The 16956-nt window shown below is 51.3% G+C and overlaps 1 protein-coding gene across 1 annotated transcript in view; it reads left to right on the top strand.

The window, feature by feature from the left end:
* sipa1l3 (signal-induced proliferation-associated 1 like 3) overlaps nucleotides 1-16956 on the top strand; it is a 45919-nt gene that overhangs the window by 14496 nt on the left and 14467 nt on the right. Inside the window, 8 exon segments of the mRNA XM_067246662.1 lie at nucleotides 9663-9759; nucleotides 10001-10479; nucleotides 10481-11453; nucleotides 11950-12080; nucleotides 12656-12844; nucleotides 13433-13607; nucleotides 13807-13910; nucleotides 16676-16833. Coding sequence (XP_067102763.1) covers nucleotides 9663-9759; nucleotides 10001-10479; nucleotides 10481-11453; nucleotides 11950-12080; nucleotides 12656-12844; nucleotides 13433-13607; nucleotides 13807-13910; nucleotides 16676-16833 — 2306 coding nt within the window.

The raw sequence follows: 16956 nt of genomic DNA, 5'->3' as shown, positions 1-16956 counted from the left end.
CCATTTGGGGGAACAGGATATCACACAGGGAGGAGGGGGGGGTGGAGCTCAGCTCAGTCCAGAGGGATCTTGGTGAACAGAAACTAACTGCCCTCACTCTCAGTGGCGCCACTTAGAAAGAAAGAGAGGGGGGGGGGGGGGGGACTTTCAGAAATTATGTCAGAGGCCCTTTGTCTGACTGCACTGTACACCCCCAACACACAAACACGCACAAGCGCACCACACACAAAAACACCCCTTGACCTTGTTAATAGGTCGACGTTTCTCCATTGTCGGCGCGCCCGTGTGTGAGTGAGTCAGTTGGAGAGAAGAGGGCCACTGTGTGTCGGTAGGGCTCTCGTCAGAAGGTTCTAGAATAACAACCCCCCTCCCCGCTAATATAACACAACTGCAGCTCCACTTGCAGAGGCACTCCCAGCTAGCTCTGCATCAACTCTGCCACAGAGAGGAGGTCAGCGCTGCAAGGACTCTGACTGGGCCGTGTTCAGTTTGCAAGGGCACACCTTTCATTTAGGTGAATTTGTGGTGTTCTCTTCTACTTGTATTGACAAATGGCTCTGCAGGATAGAAAGCTGGTTTGTCGGAGGCCATCAACCTTTATTGATCTTTGACCTGTGATTGATCTCAGTCCTAGATACAAGCTTCACAAAGCCAGAATGGTTGTCACGTCCAACCACCACCACCACCATCCCAGCCTCCCAACCACCACCCCAGCCCCTCCCCCCCCCCAGCCTCAGCAGCCTATCTCTAGATGATGTTCTTGGGCAGAGTTTAATCTGGGCTATCTTGGCTGTGCTTCGTGTTGGTCCGACATAGTAAATTGAGCTGTAATCTGAGATTGACCCCAGATGATTGGGGGAGTGAGGAAGGGGTCATAACAAGACCATATCCACAGAAGCTGTGAGTTTAGATCACGTGGTCTTTGATCTGCTGTGACGGCTGGCATGGAAATAGAGTGTTCCTATGGCGGTCTGACTGTCGATCTATTTTATTGATTCTGCAGTGCGTAATCATCATTCAGGCTCCCTCCATCTCCTCCTCCTCCCCACCATCCCCCTCTCCTCTACTTCAAAGCCCTATCATCAAGTAGCTCTATTATTCTGTCACTGGGTTGCTACTGTTACAGGAAGAGCTTCTGCTTGACCCGTGACCCCCCCACCCCCTACCCCACATCACACTCGCCTTCAGCCTGGACATGAATGAAAACCTGCTCTGGGTGTTCTCTCCCTCTATCTTCTCTCTTCTCCCAGACTGGCCTCCGTGGGAGCATTAGCAGCTGTGGTGTGTGTGTGTGTGTGGGGATGTGTGTGTGTGTGTGGGGGGGGGGGGTGTGACCACTCACTCCTTCAACCCTGTCATTACCACACAGCCCAGGGGAGAGCCGTAGGGGGTTGGGGAGGGCCAGTGGGGCTACAGGCTGTGTGTGTGTGTGTGTGTGTGTGTGTGTGTGTGTGTGGGGGGGGGGGGTTACTGTGTTTACAGTGAGTGTAGGAACAGTGTCCTGCTTTGCCAGGTGAGCTGCTTTTACCCTATTAAACTGACATGTTATGTCTCTAAGCAGTACTGTGTCTACATGATATCTGATCGCAGTAGTCTGAATCACCCTTCTGATGTGTGGGTGTGTGAGTTGGGGGGGGCACTTTGCATCATTCTGTGTGTGGGTGGTTGTGTGTCACGCAAAACTCACACAAAACAAAGACAAAATAATGAGGCTACATGTATTTAGACTTATCTAAATACTGCTCATTTCTACTGACACACATGTAAGACAACATTTATGTGAAAATCTCTGGTGCCTAAGACTTTTACACAGGCCCATGTGTTTCTTAATGTTCTGTGTGTGGGGGATGTTGGGGTCATCTCAATCTGTGTGTGTATGTGTGTCAAGCTCTAGGAATGTTGCTCTCCTCAGTCAGACAGCAGGTAGTGCCTCTGACTCACCTGACGCCTCCTGCCTCTTGAAGCATTCTCTTCATGCTTCTGTGAATCAGGAGAATGGACATGATGTGTGCATGTGTGTGGTCCGGGACATGCTTGTCATAGATAAGGTATAACTGCTTGTCCTCCAGTCCATCCAGCATCTGGTTCTCTACAATGTTCTCTCTATATGGTTCTTTCTAGAAGGTTCTCTCTACGTGCTTCTCTCCACGAATGTTCTTTCTAGAAGGTTCTCTGTGGGCGACAGCAGGCTACACGGCATGTGGGCTGGTGTAGGAGAGATGAAGAGGGAGAATGAAAGATGGAGATTGAGTGAAAGACAGAGATGGTTAGAGAGAAGGATGGATTGAGGCCTTAAGGTCAAAGGAGTGAAAGATCAGAGGGAGAGCCGAGGTGGTGGGTGCAGGGCTGGGAGAGAGAGAGAGCTTGATGTTTTCAATTTGCTCCAGCACTGACAAGGACACATCAGTGATTGACTTGGTTGTGTGGGTGATTTATTTATCACTGTGTGTGTGTGTGTGGATGGCGCTCACCACAGCCTCACCTCACGCCTACACCGTAAGTTCTCCTGTCGGCGTTCCCATGGCAACCAGGAGCATAGCGATGGCTGCAGCAGTGGAAGATATGGAGAACGGCTCGTTGTAATACAGTCTAGTACAGTGCCATCTGGACCTAATACAGCGCAGTACTGGCTAGACTTGGAACAGTCCTGAACCACTTAGCTCTAGTACAGAACAGTACTGGCTGGACTTAGAACAGTCCTGCCCCTGAGGACCAAAACCTCACGCCATAAGAACAGTTTCTTTCCATCTGCTACTGGCCTCTTCAACAAGGCCAAGGACTCCCACTGACATTCATTCACTTATTTAACTATTAAGTCCATCTAATGGCAATTACAGTATGCACAAGCCACCTTACCTCAGTATCCGATTGCACTATGTTGACCACTCACGCTGCTCATTCTTATTGTTATTTTTATATATATTTTATATTTAAATTGTTGAATTCTTAGATTGTTTAGTTCTTAGAAATAGTTTTGTACTTTTACTTAATTTAAGATTCGTATATGTGTTTTGCACCTCCCTGCCACAGTAAATTCCATGTTTGTATAACATACTGAGATGTTGAGGGGAGGCCCTTCGCCCTCCTATTAGCATCTGAATGGAGGAGTGGAGGGATGAGAAGGAATGAAAGTGTGGAGGCACTCCTCCCAGTGTTGCATTGTGAAAGGGGCTTCTCACCCCTGTCTGCAGGGGGTCCGTATCCTGGACCATGTGCCTGTCTGAATACACACACACACGATCTCAGTACAATCGGTAGTGCAATTCTGTGTCTATAGAAGTGCAGCAGTGACACACATACTGTACAACACTCAGTGTGTGGGGATGAAGAAAAGTTCTGTTCGTCTCTTCAGGAACGGTGTGACTTCAGTTTGGTTGTGGGTTTAGAAGCAATAAGTAATTGGAGCAATTGGAAAGACTACATCATAGACCTGTGACCTGTGATCACCAGAATATAACAGTCTATAGGTTACAGGATGGACGTATAATGAAGATCAAGACGAGATGCATGAACAGATAATGAGGCAACAGCTGATCTACTGTTTGTGATTAGCATAAGCACTTAAGAAATCCCTGATTTCTTCTACAATGGAGAAACTGGTTAAGATTACTGAAACACTTGAACTATAATGCAGTTGCAATGTGGAACCCATTAGCTAACTAGGACACCCTCCTCCGCCTGGTTTAAGAAGTTGTTTTTAAGTAGCACTTACACTCTGCAAACCCAGTGAAATATTCATGATGTTTGAGTTTAGAAATAATCCCCTTAAAATCACATCACAATGGGAGAGATGTGGGGGAATGAAGAACGCTAGGCTAGCTTACAGTCTCTCCCCCCTTTCTCTTTCTCTCTCTCCTCCTTTCCCCTCTCTCTCCCTTTCTCTCTCTCTTGCTCTCTCTCTCCTTTCCCCTCACTCTCCTTTTCTCTCTCTCTCTTCCTTTCCCCTCTCTTCCTTTCTCTATCTCTTTCTCTCCTCCTTTCCCCCTCTCTCTCTTTCCCTCTCTCTCTTTTCCTCTCTCTCTTTCTCCCTTCCTCTCATGTGTCAGCAATGATAAGTAAAGTAGGATGTTCATGTCCTGTTAAAATGTGGCGGGTTTCTAATTTGGTCTGGTCCTGTCGTATGCTGTACCCTACACTGAGCTGATACGCGTTTTAATTACCCCGCTCCCTCTCATTCCCCTCTCCCCTCTTTTTCTCTTTCTTCCCCTCTCTCTCCCCCCCTGTCCTACCTTCACTCACACTTTATCCCCCCCCCCATATGTTTACTGAGCTGTGTAACCTCAATCTACATGGACAGATCGTCTCATCCGCTGTGAACTGAGCACATGCACACATTCATTTGTATGCACGTGCATCTCACATTCTCTCTCTCTCACACACACACACACACACACACTCTCACAGACACTATCTCTGTCTCCCACACAGCCTTAAGTGTGTTCCTGTGTGTGATGGCCATTCTGTATAGCAGACTCTCCTCCCAGAATTACTCCAATGCTAATACAGCTGGCTCTGACAAGACTGTATTGTGGTGGCCTATTTACACACGCACTCAATCACTCTCCCCTCCTCTCTCTCGCTCTTACACACACACACTCCAACTCAATCACTTACTCCCACCCTCTCTCACACACCCACATTGACAGACACGCAAACTGACTCCTCCCCAGACCCACTCCCTTGCTGAGCTAAAGATAGTAATTATCCTGAGTGTCAGGGTTAATTGGAGCTGAATTGATCAGTATTGATCAGTTCTGTTATTGTCAGACAGTAATATCCCCCCTCCCCACCGGACCCCTCTGTCCCCTCCCCTGTCAGTACAACCCCCCCTCCAATAGAGATGGAGGGAGGCCTGTCAGTACAACCCCCCCTCCAATAGAGATGGAGGGAGGCCTGTCAGTACAACCCCCCCTCCAATAGAGATGGAGGGGTGTTACAGAGGACAGTTATTAGAAAAGGCAAAAAGAATGCTTTTAGTGTGTGTGTGTGTCTCCGTGTCAGACAGAGCCCCTGGCATTACACTCCTTACACAATGGACAGCAGCTGCTTTCCCTCTCTCTATTTCCCCTGTGCACACACACACACACACACACACACACACACTTGTTCAATGCGTCTGTGTCCAACCTAAGCTCCCGTTTCAGCTCTCTTGTTCACCCTGTTGGTTAACCATTAAGTCATAAAACGTGGAACCTTCTAGTTGTTCACTTCATCAAGTCTGTGATGTTTTCCCGCTGTCAGCAGAGCTCCCGTCCGCACCAGTCACCCTGATCACAGGATATCCCCTTCTCTCTCTACAGACCCCCGAAGCTCCCAGCTGCCAATCACACACACACACCTGGAGGGACCACGGCCGCTACACCTGCACTGCTGACACCTGGGGAACAAGGTAGGCCACTCATGGGATCTGCAGGTGTGTGTGAGGTCAGGTGGAAGGCTGTCCAAGTTCAGGACGTCTTTCCTCCAGACAAGGTGTAAAGGGTTCTTTACACGTATTCAGAGAAGTTAGAGTACAAACAAGTACTCAAAGTTACTAAGGTGAAACACTGTGTAGCTCTAAACTAGCCTAACCCTTACCCTAACCCTTACCAAACCACGGACCTTGGCCACAAACCCTAGCCTACCTACAGTTACAGTATCATTTACCATGTTACATGTAAACACCAATATTGTCAAACCTAGGGGTGTAACAATACACTCGTATTGTTCCCATACGTATCGCGATACTGGGTGTACAATACAATACGCATCCCGATATAAATATATATTTTTTTTTAATGAAACTTAAATTCAATTAACTAATTAAAAATGTATTTGATGTACATAAAATTTAGTTAACTCAGTTCAAGCGATTTCTGTGAATGCAATGAATGCATGCATGCATAATGCAGGTGCAGAGTAGGTCGCGCGTGGTAGCTCAACCAATAGGATCAAACGGACGTCATATTGTAGAAATATTGCCATAACTCTATGATACATATTGTAAAATGTTTTATTGCGATATATTGTTCCACGATATATTGTTACACCCCTAGTGAAAACACTTACCTATAAAATAGAGCTCCCAGTGATACAAAACATTTACAAAGTCATTACAATATAAATCTTATAATCCTTAAGAAATCACATAATAAATGGACTACATATTAGTAATAAGAATTCTTAAAGATTATTAGTGCAATGCAACGGTGGGCTGAAAGTGAATAGCTCCCACATTAAATAAGGAAGCGCTCGTGTGACTGAAGAATGTGTTTGTGTGCATGACTGAGAGTGACAAGCAGACACGGGAGAGGGAGGGAGGGATATCAGTGTCGTACCTCCCGTAAACAAACTCAACAACAAGGATGTTGTTTGGACTAGAATTTGCATTAACGCATGGTGATCTCAACACAATGTGGTTGTTTGCCCTTGAGGGCCCACATGCCTGTCCTGTGTGTGTGTGTGCGTGTGTGTGTGTGCGTGTGTGTGTGTGTGTGTGTGTGTGTGTGTGTGTGTGCGCGCGCACCTGTACCTATAAGCGATCAAGGTATCTATGGTACCTATCCTTAACTTGGGGGCATCACCTGACTTTCTGTTATGAAACTAACCTCCCTCTGCACTCACTCCTCAGGGTGTGTGTGTGTGTGTTCCTGTGTGTGTGTGTTCCTGTGTGTGTGTATTTGCGCACGTCAGAAAAGACAGAAGAAGTTATCAGACGCACACAGGAAAACAGTGTCACTGAGAATCAATGAAGACAATGACAACATGGGAAAGAGAGAGAGAGAGAAGGAGAGGGAGAAGGAGAGAGAGAGGGAGAGAGAGAGAGAGAGAGAGAGAGAGAGGGAGAGCAAGGAGAGGAGTTGGCAAGCAGGACACAGGGGGAGCAGAGCATCTAACTAAACCCGTCATCTAGAGGTACAGATATCTGGAGGACACTGACTGACTGACTGTGTGTGTGTGTGTGTGTCAACTCTCCCACTCCTTCTCCCCCCTCCACCTCTCTCCTCCTCGTCCCTGTGCAGCCTTGACTCAGCCAGTCCAGCAAGTCTTGCCTCGCTCCGGGTGACACACACAGTCCAGCACTCTGAACTCCTACGCCTTCCTGCCACACTCACACACAATCATAGTCAAACACACATGAACCTGCACACACTCAGTCAAACAAACACACATGAACCTACACATGCGCCGGAACACACACACACATGCATAAACACACACACACAAACACACAGGCTCTTTGTTTCTCTGTCTCTGTCCTCCAGCTGTAGTTGTGATCTGGGATTTGGGGTGATAGTTTATCACTGTAGACTCCCTCCCTTCCTGTGAGGGGGAGGAGTTAGGACCCAGGGCAGGACCCCTCCCCGGACTCCCCGGAGACGGCCTTGGCTACACCTGCGTTTCAGCAGAGTTCTGATACATCTTCTAGTAGTTTTACTGATCCTATACTCACTGAGAGAGTGTGTGTGTGCGTGTAAGTCTTTTACGATGCCAACAAACGAAACGCAGAAAAAGAACTATGCATAACACACATGCACGTTTCATTCACAAGCTGTCCTTTCACATGAAGAGCAACTCTGTGATATGCTGCTTCTCTGTGAATAGAGTGTGTGTGTTCCCTGAAGATGCTGTCACTGCTGTAGAAAATCACAAGGCGCCCTCTCCGACAGGCCTTGGACTGCATCACAATGTCTGGCTAAGAGGTTGTCAGGGAGAGGGAGAGAGCGAGAGAGAGGGATGGACAGAAAGAGGGAGAGAGTTGGTCATGAGCTCAGTGGCGACAGACTGATGTAGGGAAGAGAAAAAAGAAGGATATGAGCTGAATGAAGAGATGAGCGCACACTGGGATGTAAAGAGAGAGAGACTGGTATGGGAGGGAAGGAGAGAGGGGGCAAGAGGGATAAAAAAGAATCAACGTTGTGGTTTAGCGAGGGCAGATTAGGAATAAATGAAGGGATTTATTGATGAATAAAGGCGAGAAACTTTGGGGCAGAGAGGAGACAAAATCGAGAAAGTAGATGATGTCGTTAATTTGGGAATGGAGCGATAACGGAAGGAGGAGGGATGAGACTGAGTTTGGGTAGAGCAGAGGCTGAATAAAGTAGCAATAGATAATTTAGAATAGAGAGTGAGAGATAGAAGTGTTTTATTGTGTTGTGAATTGAATTGTGTGTTGTTTTGAATGTTTCAAGCCGAAACTAAATAAAGGCTGGATTTAGTTAGCTGTAATTCTGTCAGTGAGAGAGAGAAAGGGGAAGAGAGAGGGCTGGCGGAGGGGGTAGGGTCAGATAGGGTTGCATCAGCTGGAGAGCATGTCTGACTAACACGGAGGAGGGGGGGGGGGAGGCGCTGCAGACGAGAGCAGCGAGGGAGGATTCCATGCAACTGTGACTTTAGGACGAGTCATCCTGGTTCACTGAGCAAGCTTCTCCTCCTCGCCTCCTCCCCCTCTCCTCCTCCTCCTCTCCTCCTCCTCGCCACGCTTTCTCTCCATCACTGGCTTATTTTAGCTCTGCCCCCCTCCAGGGTTGTCTTCTGTCGCTCCACATCCTCTCTCTCGTGCGCTCTCTCTGTCGGTTCTTTCCCTCTCTCCTCCCCTCTTAAAGCTTATTAAAGTAAAGTAGTCGGGTCATTAGGGGCAGAGAGAGAGAGAGAGAGAGAGAGAGAGAGAGAGAGAGAGAGAGAGAGAGAGAGAGAGAGAGAGAGAGAGAGAGAGAGAGAGAGAGAGAGGAGAGAGAGAGAGAGAGAGAGAGAGAGAGAGAGAGAGAGAGAGATGAGAGAGAGAGAGAGAGAGAGAGGAGAGAGAGAGAGAGAGAGAGAGAGAGAGAGAGAGAGAGAGAGAGAGAGAGAGAGAGTAGGAGAGAGAGAGAGAGGATGAGAGAAGAGAGAGAGAGACTCGAGAGAGAGAGAGAGAGATGAGAGAGATAGCAGAGAGAGGAGAGAAGAGAGAGAGACGACGAGAGAGAGAGCTCAGAGGCTACTGCTCTCCTCTACTTTTTCTTCCGAGCTGACTCTAACCTCTGTTAGCACCCAGGCTCATTCTTCCACACTCTGTCCTGCTGACCCTCACTGCGGTAGTCCAGCCAGTCGTGCTCAACGGCTGATACTCCTGTTACCTCCACACACACACACACTCACATACACACCCTCACACCAGACACCTCCACACATACCTCCCACAACCTGAACAGCCCACCCTGCTTACACCGCTGGATGGCGTGCTGTGTTGTACCACACACACACTCTGAACTGACACCAGGTGCATTGCACAGATAGCCTAAACCCCTCATTATTTATCAACACGAATGTGCTGTGCCAAATTAGTGTGTGTTGTGAATACAGTTTTCTTCCTCTGGATATTTGTGTATCAGTGAGACAGGCCATGGGCAGGTGAGACAGCCTTGCATGCTGAAATCTGACGTGTATAATAATAATAACGGCTCGTCAGGCCTTCTGAAGATTAGTTCTTGAAGGGAGAAATCCTCTGTCAAATCCTCTCACCTCTCTCTCACTCTCCTTCAGTACCTCTCTCTCTTCTCCCTCCCTCCTTTACTCCCCACCTCTCCCTCCTCTCTGTCCCTCATCTTCCCTGCCGCTGTCCCCGCCCCCACCCTCCCTTCTTACTCCCAATCGCCATTCTCCGCTCTCACACGGGTCTCCGTCTCTTGTGTATGTGTCCACAGATCTCCAACAGAGAACAACAGATGGGTTGGGGACAGGAAGAGAGCAGAGACAAGATAGAGGAGACAGAGGTGTTCCAGAAGAGAGGACCGGACAGAGGCGCCCCAAGGAGCGAAGAGAGAGCGCCCCCAGAGGAGCCCAGGACCCGGGCGTGAGCGCGGCCGTCAGGAGATGAGCGTGGGAGGTGGAGGCTGCTGGCATCATCAGGCTGTGCGTGGAGTCCCTCCTCTCCCTGACCCCTGGCGAGGGATGCCCCCCCTCCTGCCCCCGACCTGCCGTCCTCCTGCCCTGAGCCCCCCCCCTCCCCTCTCCTGGCCCGCCACGGGGGCACCATGAGCAGCTACAGACAGAGGAGTCACCTGCACCTCCTCAGACCTCCTGGAGGGGGGAGGAGGGGGAGGAGGTGCCCCCCAGTATGCAGCCGGCTTCCGCCACACCCCCAACGGCCACCCTGCCGCTGGCCCCGCCTCCTCAGACCCAACCAGCCTATCGCGGGTCTCCGTGCCCAAGATGGGCGTGCGCGCCCGGATCGCCGAGTGGCCGCCTCGCCGAGAGCACTCCCACGAGTCGCTCCTGGAGAACGGCAACGGCCACCACGGAGACGACCCTGCCGCCTACCTGTCCGCCTTCCCCTCCGACGGCGGGCTGATGCGGGGGGGCGTGGCCAGGCTGCCGCGGCGACGCACCAAGGACGCAGAGTTCCGCGCCGGAGAGCGAGGCTCCCCGCGGATCCTGAGGGCATTCCCGCCGCTACGGCAACGCTCCAACAGCGAGGTGACGCTGAGCGAGCAGGACGAGGGCGAGGTGGAGGGCCGTGGCGGGGGGCCCGGGGGGCACCCTGTACCGGGAGTACGGCAGCACCTCCTCCATAGACATCCAGGGCATCCCCGAGCAGAGCTTCTTCGACATGCTCAGCCAGTTCCAGCAGGAGAGGCCCGACCAGCGCAGCACCGCCCCCATCCACCTGGGGGAGCTCCTCCGAGCCCCGGACTCCTCTGCCCCCGTTGGACACTCCGTCACCCCCACACCACGGGGAGAAGAGGGGGGAGGGACGGCCAGGAGGGAGGGAGGAGGGGAGAGCCGGGTGAGGAAGAAGAGCGGAGGGACGGAGTCGTCTCTGGGCACGTCGTCTCTGTTCCGGAAGCTCCGCAGCTCCAGCAGGGGCGAGCTGGACAAGGGGGAGCCGGGGGAGGACGGGGGAGGGGCGGCCAGGAACTCCTCCGACACCCCCTACAAATCCTGGGTATGTCCCAAGACCTTCGTTCACTACGACGCCCAGAGCATCCTGTTTGACCTCCACGAGGCGGCTGCCCAGCGAGGCTACGTGACCCCCAGGAGGAACACCGCCACCGGGGCCTCGGCAGCCTCGGTCTCCCTCCCCACCTCCAGAGCCCTGGACCCACCCTACTCCAGCACCGAGGACCTCACTGCCTTCAGCCTGGACCCCAGCCTCGGGCCACCCTGCCTGGGCATGGACCCACTGGAGGGGCCCCTACCCTCTGGAGGCCCCAGCCAGCTGCTCCTGACCTGCCCCCACTTCCTCAATGAGACGGGCGGCCACGGCGAGCGCAACGTCAGCTTCCTCAGCTCGTCCGGCGAGCGGGGCAGGGAGGGGGGGGCGGCGGAGGGGGCGGCGGCGAGGGGGGGCTGGCTCAGGAGGAGCAATGCCAGCGTGTCGGTGGTGGAGGTGCCGGTGGAACATCAGGTGACCCGGCTGGACTCACTGCAGCTGTATAGCGTGGAGCATGTGGACCAGGGGGCGCGCTACTACAGAGAGTATTTCCATGGGAAAGGTGAGGGGGGGGGCCTTGCTCGGCACGCACATGCCGACACACTGACATGGCTGTACACACACACACACACACACTTGCCGATAAATCCAGGTGATATGATGTTGGCAGGAAGTCATGGAGCTGTTCCATTGTCCCTAAGATGCTGTCCTCCATCCTCTCACTCATTAGATTCATGAAGTATTGATCTGAACACAACATGCTACACTCTGTCTGTTTCTCTCTCTCTCTCCCTAGCTCTGCTGCCTCTCTCTTCCTCCCTCCACCGTGACCTCTGCTTCTGTCATCTCTCTCTCTGTCCTCTCTCCACTCCTTCATTGTTAACCCCTTCTCTTACTACGTTCTCTCCGTCTTTCCCTTCCCTCTTTCCTCCTCTTTCTCCTTCACCCTCTGTTAGTGTCATTCACCAGGCGTTCACCAGACACGTTCACAAATGTGATTGGTCCTGCTTTCTCTCTGTGTGTGTGCTCGCCTGCGTGGTGCGTGTGTGTGTGCGCAGAGCACTCAAACTACTTTGGGACTGATGAGAAGCTGGGCCCGGTGGCGGTCAGTGTGAGGAGGGAGAAGCTGGACGACACCAAAGACCTGAAGGACCAGTACCAGTACCGGCTCATCGTCAGGACTAGCGAGGTACACACACACACACACACACACCCTGTTATGTTTGTTTAAGGAGGATTACATGGCTGCCTGGCCTCATCATCTTAGTCTGGGTTTAACAATGAGCCATCACAGCTCTCTGAGCACCCTGAACACACACACAGCTTTTTGAGCACACATACACACACACACAGTTCTCTGAGGGCACACACTCTTTCTAGACCTGCATTGATGTCTGGTTAATGCTGACACAGCAGACTGCTGTAACCACACACTTCTTTCATGGACAACTGTGCTTTAGACACACACACACACTTTGTTCATCCAAGTTTGGTGCAGTCAGTCACCCTGTGTCAGTCCTGGAATACCAAACACATTCACGTCACCCTACTTTAATCAGTGTATTCGTCATCAAACACTCTTATCAAAAAGGTTCTTGTTCATTCCATACACACCTCTGTCGTTTTATCTCCCAATGCCGATCTGAACCCTGCCCTCTGCCACTGGGACACAGGAACAGTACCGTTAGCAATGGGTGATGGGATGGTGATTATTTCTGATGGCAACAGCGATATTGATCCTGCGCCCCCCCCCCCCCCCCCCAGCTGGTGACCCTGCGGGGCTGCATCCTGGAGGACGCGGTGGCGTCCACCAGCAGGCACGGCACGGTGCGAGGCCTGCCCCTGAAGGAGGTGCTGGAGCAGGTGGTCCCAGAGCTGTCTGTGCCCTGCCTCCGCCTGGCCCTCAGCACGCCCAAGGTCACCGAGCAGCTCCTCAAACTGGACGAGCAGGGGGTAAGCTGGGGGGAGGACTGTGTGTGTGTGTGTGTGTGCACGTGAGGCTTTTATAGACTCCCAAAGGTCAAGAGAGAAGGAGACTCAGTCGTTCAGGTGTTACAGTTTTTCTCTGACTAAGAAGTATGTGGTTGGAGGGGTGTGTGTGTGTGTTTACAGTACGCCTGAGTAATATTTGGCTGCTTAATCTCTCTAAATTGAATCAGAGACTCTCACTGTGCTATCTGCTGTGTCAGCTGTGTCTGTATGTGTGTGTTCCTATGTGTATATACCTGCCTGTGTGTGTGTGTGTGTGTGTGTGTGTGTGTGTGTGTGTGTGTGTGTGTGTGTGTGTGTGCCTGTATATACAGTATGTATGTGTTAGCCTGTGTGTGCGTGCATGCCTGGATGTTTGTGTATGCCTATATGTATGTATGTGTGTGTGTGTATGCCTCTCTGTGTGTGTGTGTGTGTGTGTGTATGCCTCTCTGTGTGTGTGTGTGTGTGTGTGTGTGTATGCCTCTCTGTGTGTGTGTGTGTGTGTATGCCTCTCTGTGTGTGTGTGTATGCCTCTGTGTGTGTGTGTACTAACTGGGGTGCCCCCTGCAGCTGAGTCAGAAGCACAAGGTGGGCGTGCTGCTGTGCAGGGCGGGCCAGAGCACCGAGGAGGAGATGTACAACAACGAGGAGGCCACGCCCGCTTTCAGCTCCTTCCTCAGCCTGCTGGGAGAGCAGGTGTGCCTGCGCGGCTTCACCAAGTACGCCGCACAGCTCGACACCAAGAGTAAGTGTGTGTGTGTGTGTGTGGACCTGGCACCTGGTATTGCTTGAATTATATTCCTCTGAAATGTGTGTATTTCTAACACACTTTGTTTTTTGGAGATGACTAATTTATTAAATCTCCCTCTCACTCCTACACCCTATGCCTCCCTTGGTCTCCCTTTCTTTCCCTCCATCCCTCTATACCCCCCCCCCCCTCACAGCTGACTCCACAGGGACCCACTCCCTCTACACCACCTACCAGGGCTATGAGGTCATGTTCCATGTCTCCACCATGCTGCCATACATGCCCAGCAACCCCCAGCAGGTAGGACACAGGCACGCATGCATGCAACCTAACACAAGCACACACACATACATCTACACACACGCACACGTGCATGCAACCACACTCTAATGCACTCACACACACACACACGCACGCACGTGTGTCCAGACAATGTGAGTGTCTGTGCCCTGCGGGATGAGCAGAGACTACTGTAGAGGAGCAGGGCTCATAAAGGCTGTCTCGTGGAAACTGGGATGAGCAGAGACTACTGTAGAGGAGCAGGGCTCATAAAGGCTGTCTCGTGGAAACTGGGATGAGCAGAGACTACTGTAGAGGAGCAGGGCTCATAAAGGCTGTCTCGTGGAAACTGGGATGAGCAGAGACTACTGTAGAGGAGCAGGGCTCATAAAGGCTGTCTCGTGGAAACTGGGATGAGCAGAGACTACTGTGGAGGAGCAGGGCTCATAAAGGCTGTCTCGTGGAAACTGGGATGAGCAGAGACTACTGTAGAGGAGCAGGGCTCATAAAGGCTGTCTCGTGGAAACTGGGATGAGCAGAGACTACTGTAGAGGAGCAGGGCTCATAAAGGCTGTCTCGTGGAAACTGGGGGAGCTTATCATGAAATAGAGCCTGTCTCTCTCTCTCGCTCGTCTCTTTTAGAGACTTCTCTCATTCCCCCTCTCTCTAGTTTTTATTGTGTTTTTGTTCTCTAGTGAATGGGCTTTTCATCTTTTTCTCTCTCTCTCTCTCCCTCTCTCTTCCTCTCTCAAGCTCGTTCCAACAAGGGTGGGGTTAACCCAAATCCTTGGTCTCTTAAGTTTTTCTAGATTTTCTCTCTCAGCTTTAAATAAAGCTGCCATAAAACTTCAGGGCTTTATTGTGTGTGTGTGTGTGTGTACGTGTCTGTGTAGTGCAGTTTTTATGCATGTGTTATGCAAGTGTGAGGACTTGCGTGTGTGAGGAGAGCGTAAGTTTAGCTCACTGCTTAAAGCTGGTGTGTGTTAGTGTGTGTGTGTGTGTGTTTATCATAATTGTATGCAAATTCACCATGTTAACTAGTGACTACAGTGATTTGCTGTTTGTTTTTGCAAAGTAGAAAGATAGCTAAGCAAAGGTTAATGTTCCTCAATGTGTGTGTGTGTGTGTGTGTGTGTGCACGAGTGTGCACAGTGCATCAATTGACACGCAGCACAGGGACTCCATCCAGAGGTGGAGAAGCACATGCATCAGAGACGCACTTCTCCTGACTGGCCACAAGGTGGTGGTGTGTTATTGTGAATGCTACCCAACGGGATGAGACAGAGAGATGGAAGAGGAGAGGTAGAGAGAGAAGGAGAGAGTGGTAGAGAGAGAGAGAGAGAGAGAGAGAGAGAGAGAGAGAGAGAGAGAGAGTGGAAGAGGTAGAGAGAGAGAGAGTGGAAGAGGTAGAGAGAGAGAGAGTGGAAGAGGTAGAGAGATAGAGTGGAAGAGGTAGAGAGATAGAGAGTGGGAGAGGTAGAGAGAGAGAGTGGAAGAGGTAGAGAGAGAGAGAGTGGGAGAGGTATAGAGAGTGGAAAAGGTAGAGAGAGAGAGAGTGGGAGAGAGGGAGAGGAGAGGTAGAGAGAGTGGGAGAGAGCGAGTGCGTCAGATCCGATCTTTATACTGTAGATGTGAGGCACAGAGCAGAGAGGGAATGTATGAGATGGAGATGGATAGGGGGGCAGAGAAGAGAGCGAGAGATGGAGGGTCCTGATGCTCCGAGCAAACATTGGAAGGTCCCACTGAGAGAGGGAGGGCGAGCGAGTAACACTGAGATGCACACACAGAAAGAGAGACCGATACACAGAGAGACACAGAGAGAGAGACAGATAAAGAGAGACGCACACGGAAAAAGAACGGCTGATACACACAGAGAGAGAGACAGAGAGAGACACAAAGAGAGAGACACAAAGAGAGAGACACACAGAGAGAGACACAAAGAGAGAGACACAAAGAGAGAGACACAGAGAGAGAGACACAGAGAGAGAGACACAGAGAGAGACACACACAGAGAGAGACACAGAGAGAGACACACAGAGAGAGACACACACAGAGAGAGACACAGAGAGAGAGACACAGAGAGAGAGACACAGAGAGAGAGACACAGAGAGAGACACACACAGAGAGAGACACACACAGAGAGAGACACAGAGAGAGAGACACAGAGAGAGAGACACAGAGAGAGACACAGACAGGGGCCTGCAGGATCTCCATCCTGTCTGCAGGCTCTCTGGCGGCAGACCAGAGCCAGGCTGAGCTCTCGTCTGTGGACATGAGTACCAGCAACACCCCCCCGGGGAGAACCAGTGTGTACGTGTTGGTGTTCATGCGTGTGTGTTGTGCGTTTGCGTGTGAGTTTGTGAGGGCACTTTGAATTGGAGTGCGTGTGTGGCTAAACTGCAGGCTGGCTTATATAACTGATACTGTCACACTGGTACAGAAGGAGGGAGGGTTGGCGAGATCCACAACACACACACACAGCAGGCGCTTTGTCAATGTGCAACCGACACACACGTGCACACACACACTCAACAACCCAACTGTCTGTGTACCAGAAATGGAACATGAAATGAACACACACTGTTATTCAATTTCTCTCTACATCACTCGATATCTCTCCATCTCTCTCTCTCTCTTCTCCATGTTCCTGATAGCACACTGGTCGAACAGTTTGGGATTCAGTGTGCCTGTTGTGACCTATGGTGGCACACTCAGCGAGTGCTGATTCGTTCTCCTTTCCTCTCCTCCTTCTCTTCCCTCCTCCTCTCTCCGTCCCCCTGTCGTAGCTGCTGAGGAAGCGTCACATTGGGAACGACATCGTCACGGTGATCTTCCAGGAGCCCGGTGCCCTCCCCTTCACCCCCCAGAACATCAGGTCTCACTTCCAGCACGTGTTCGTCATAGTCCGCGTGCACAGCCCCGCCTCCGACAACCCCTGCTACAGGTACGCACACTCCATTACATTACATTTACATTTAGTCATTTAGCAGATGCTCTTATCCAGAGCGACTGACAGTAAGTACAGGGACATTCCCCCCGAGGCAAGTAGGGTGAAGTGCCTTGCCCA

This window comes from Osmerus mordax, chromosome 11, assembly GCF_038355195.1.
Source record: "Osmerus mordax isolate fOsmMor3 chromosome 11, fOsmMor3.pri, whole genome shotgun sequence".
NCBI lineage: Eukaryota > Metazoa > Chordata > Actinopteri > Osmeriformes > Osmeridae > Osmerus > Osmerus mordax.
The sequence above is the reverse complement of the archived record's forward strand: the minus strand, read 5'-3'. Positions and strand labels throughout refer to the sequence as shown.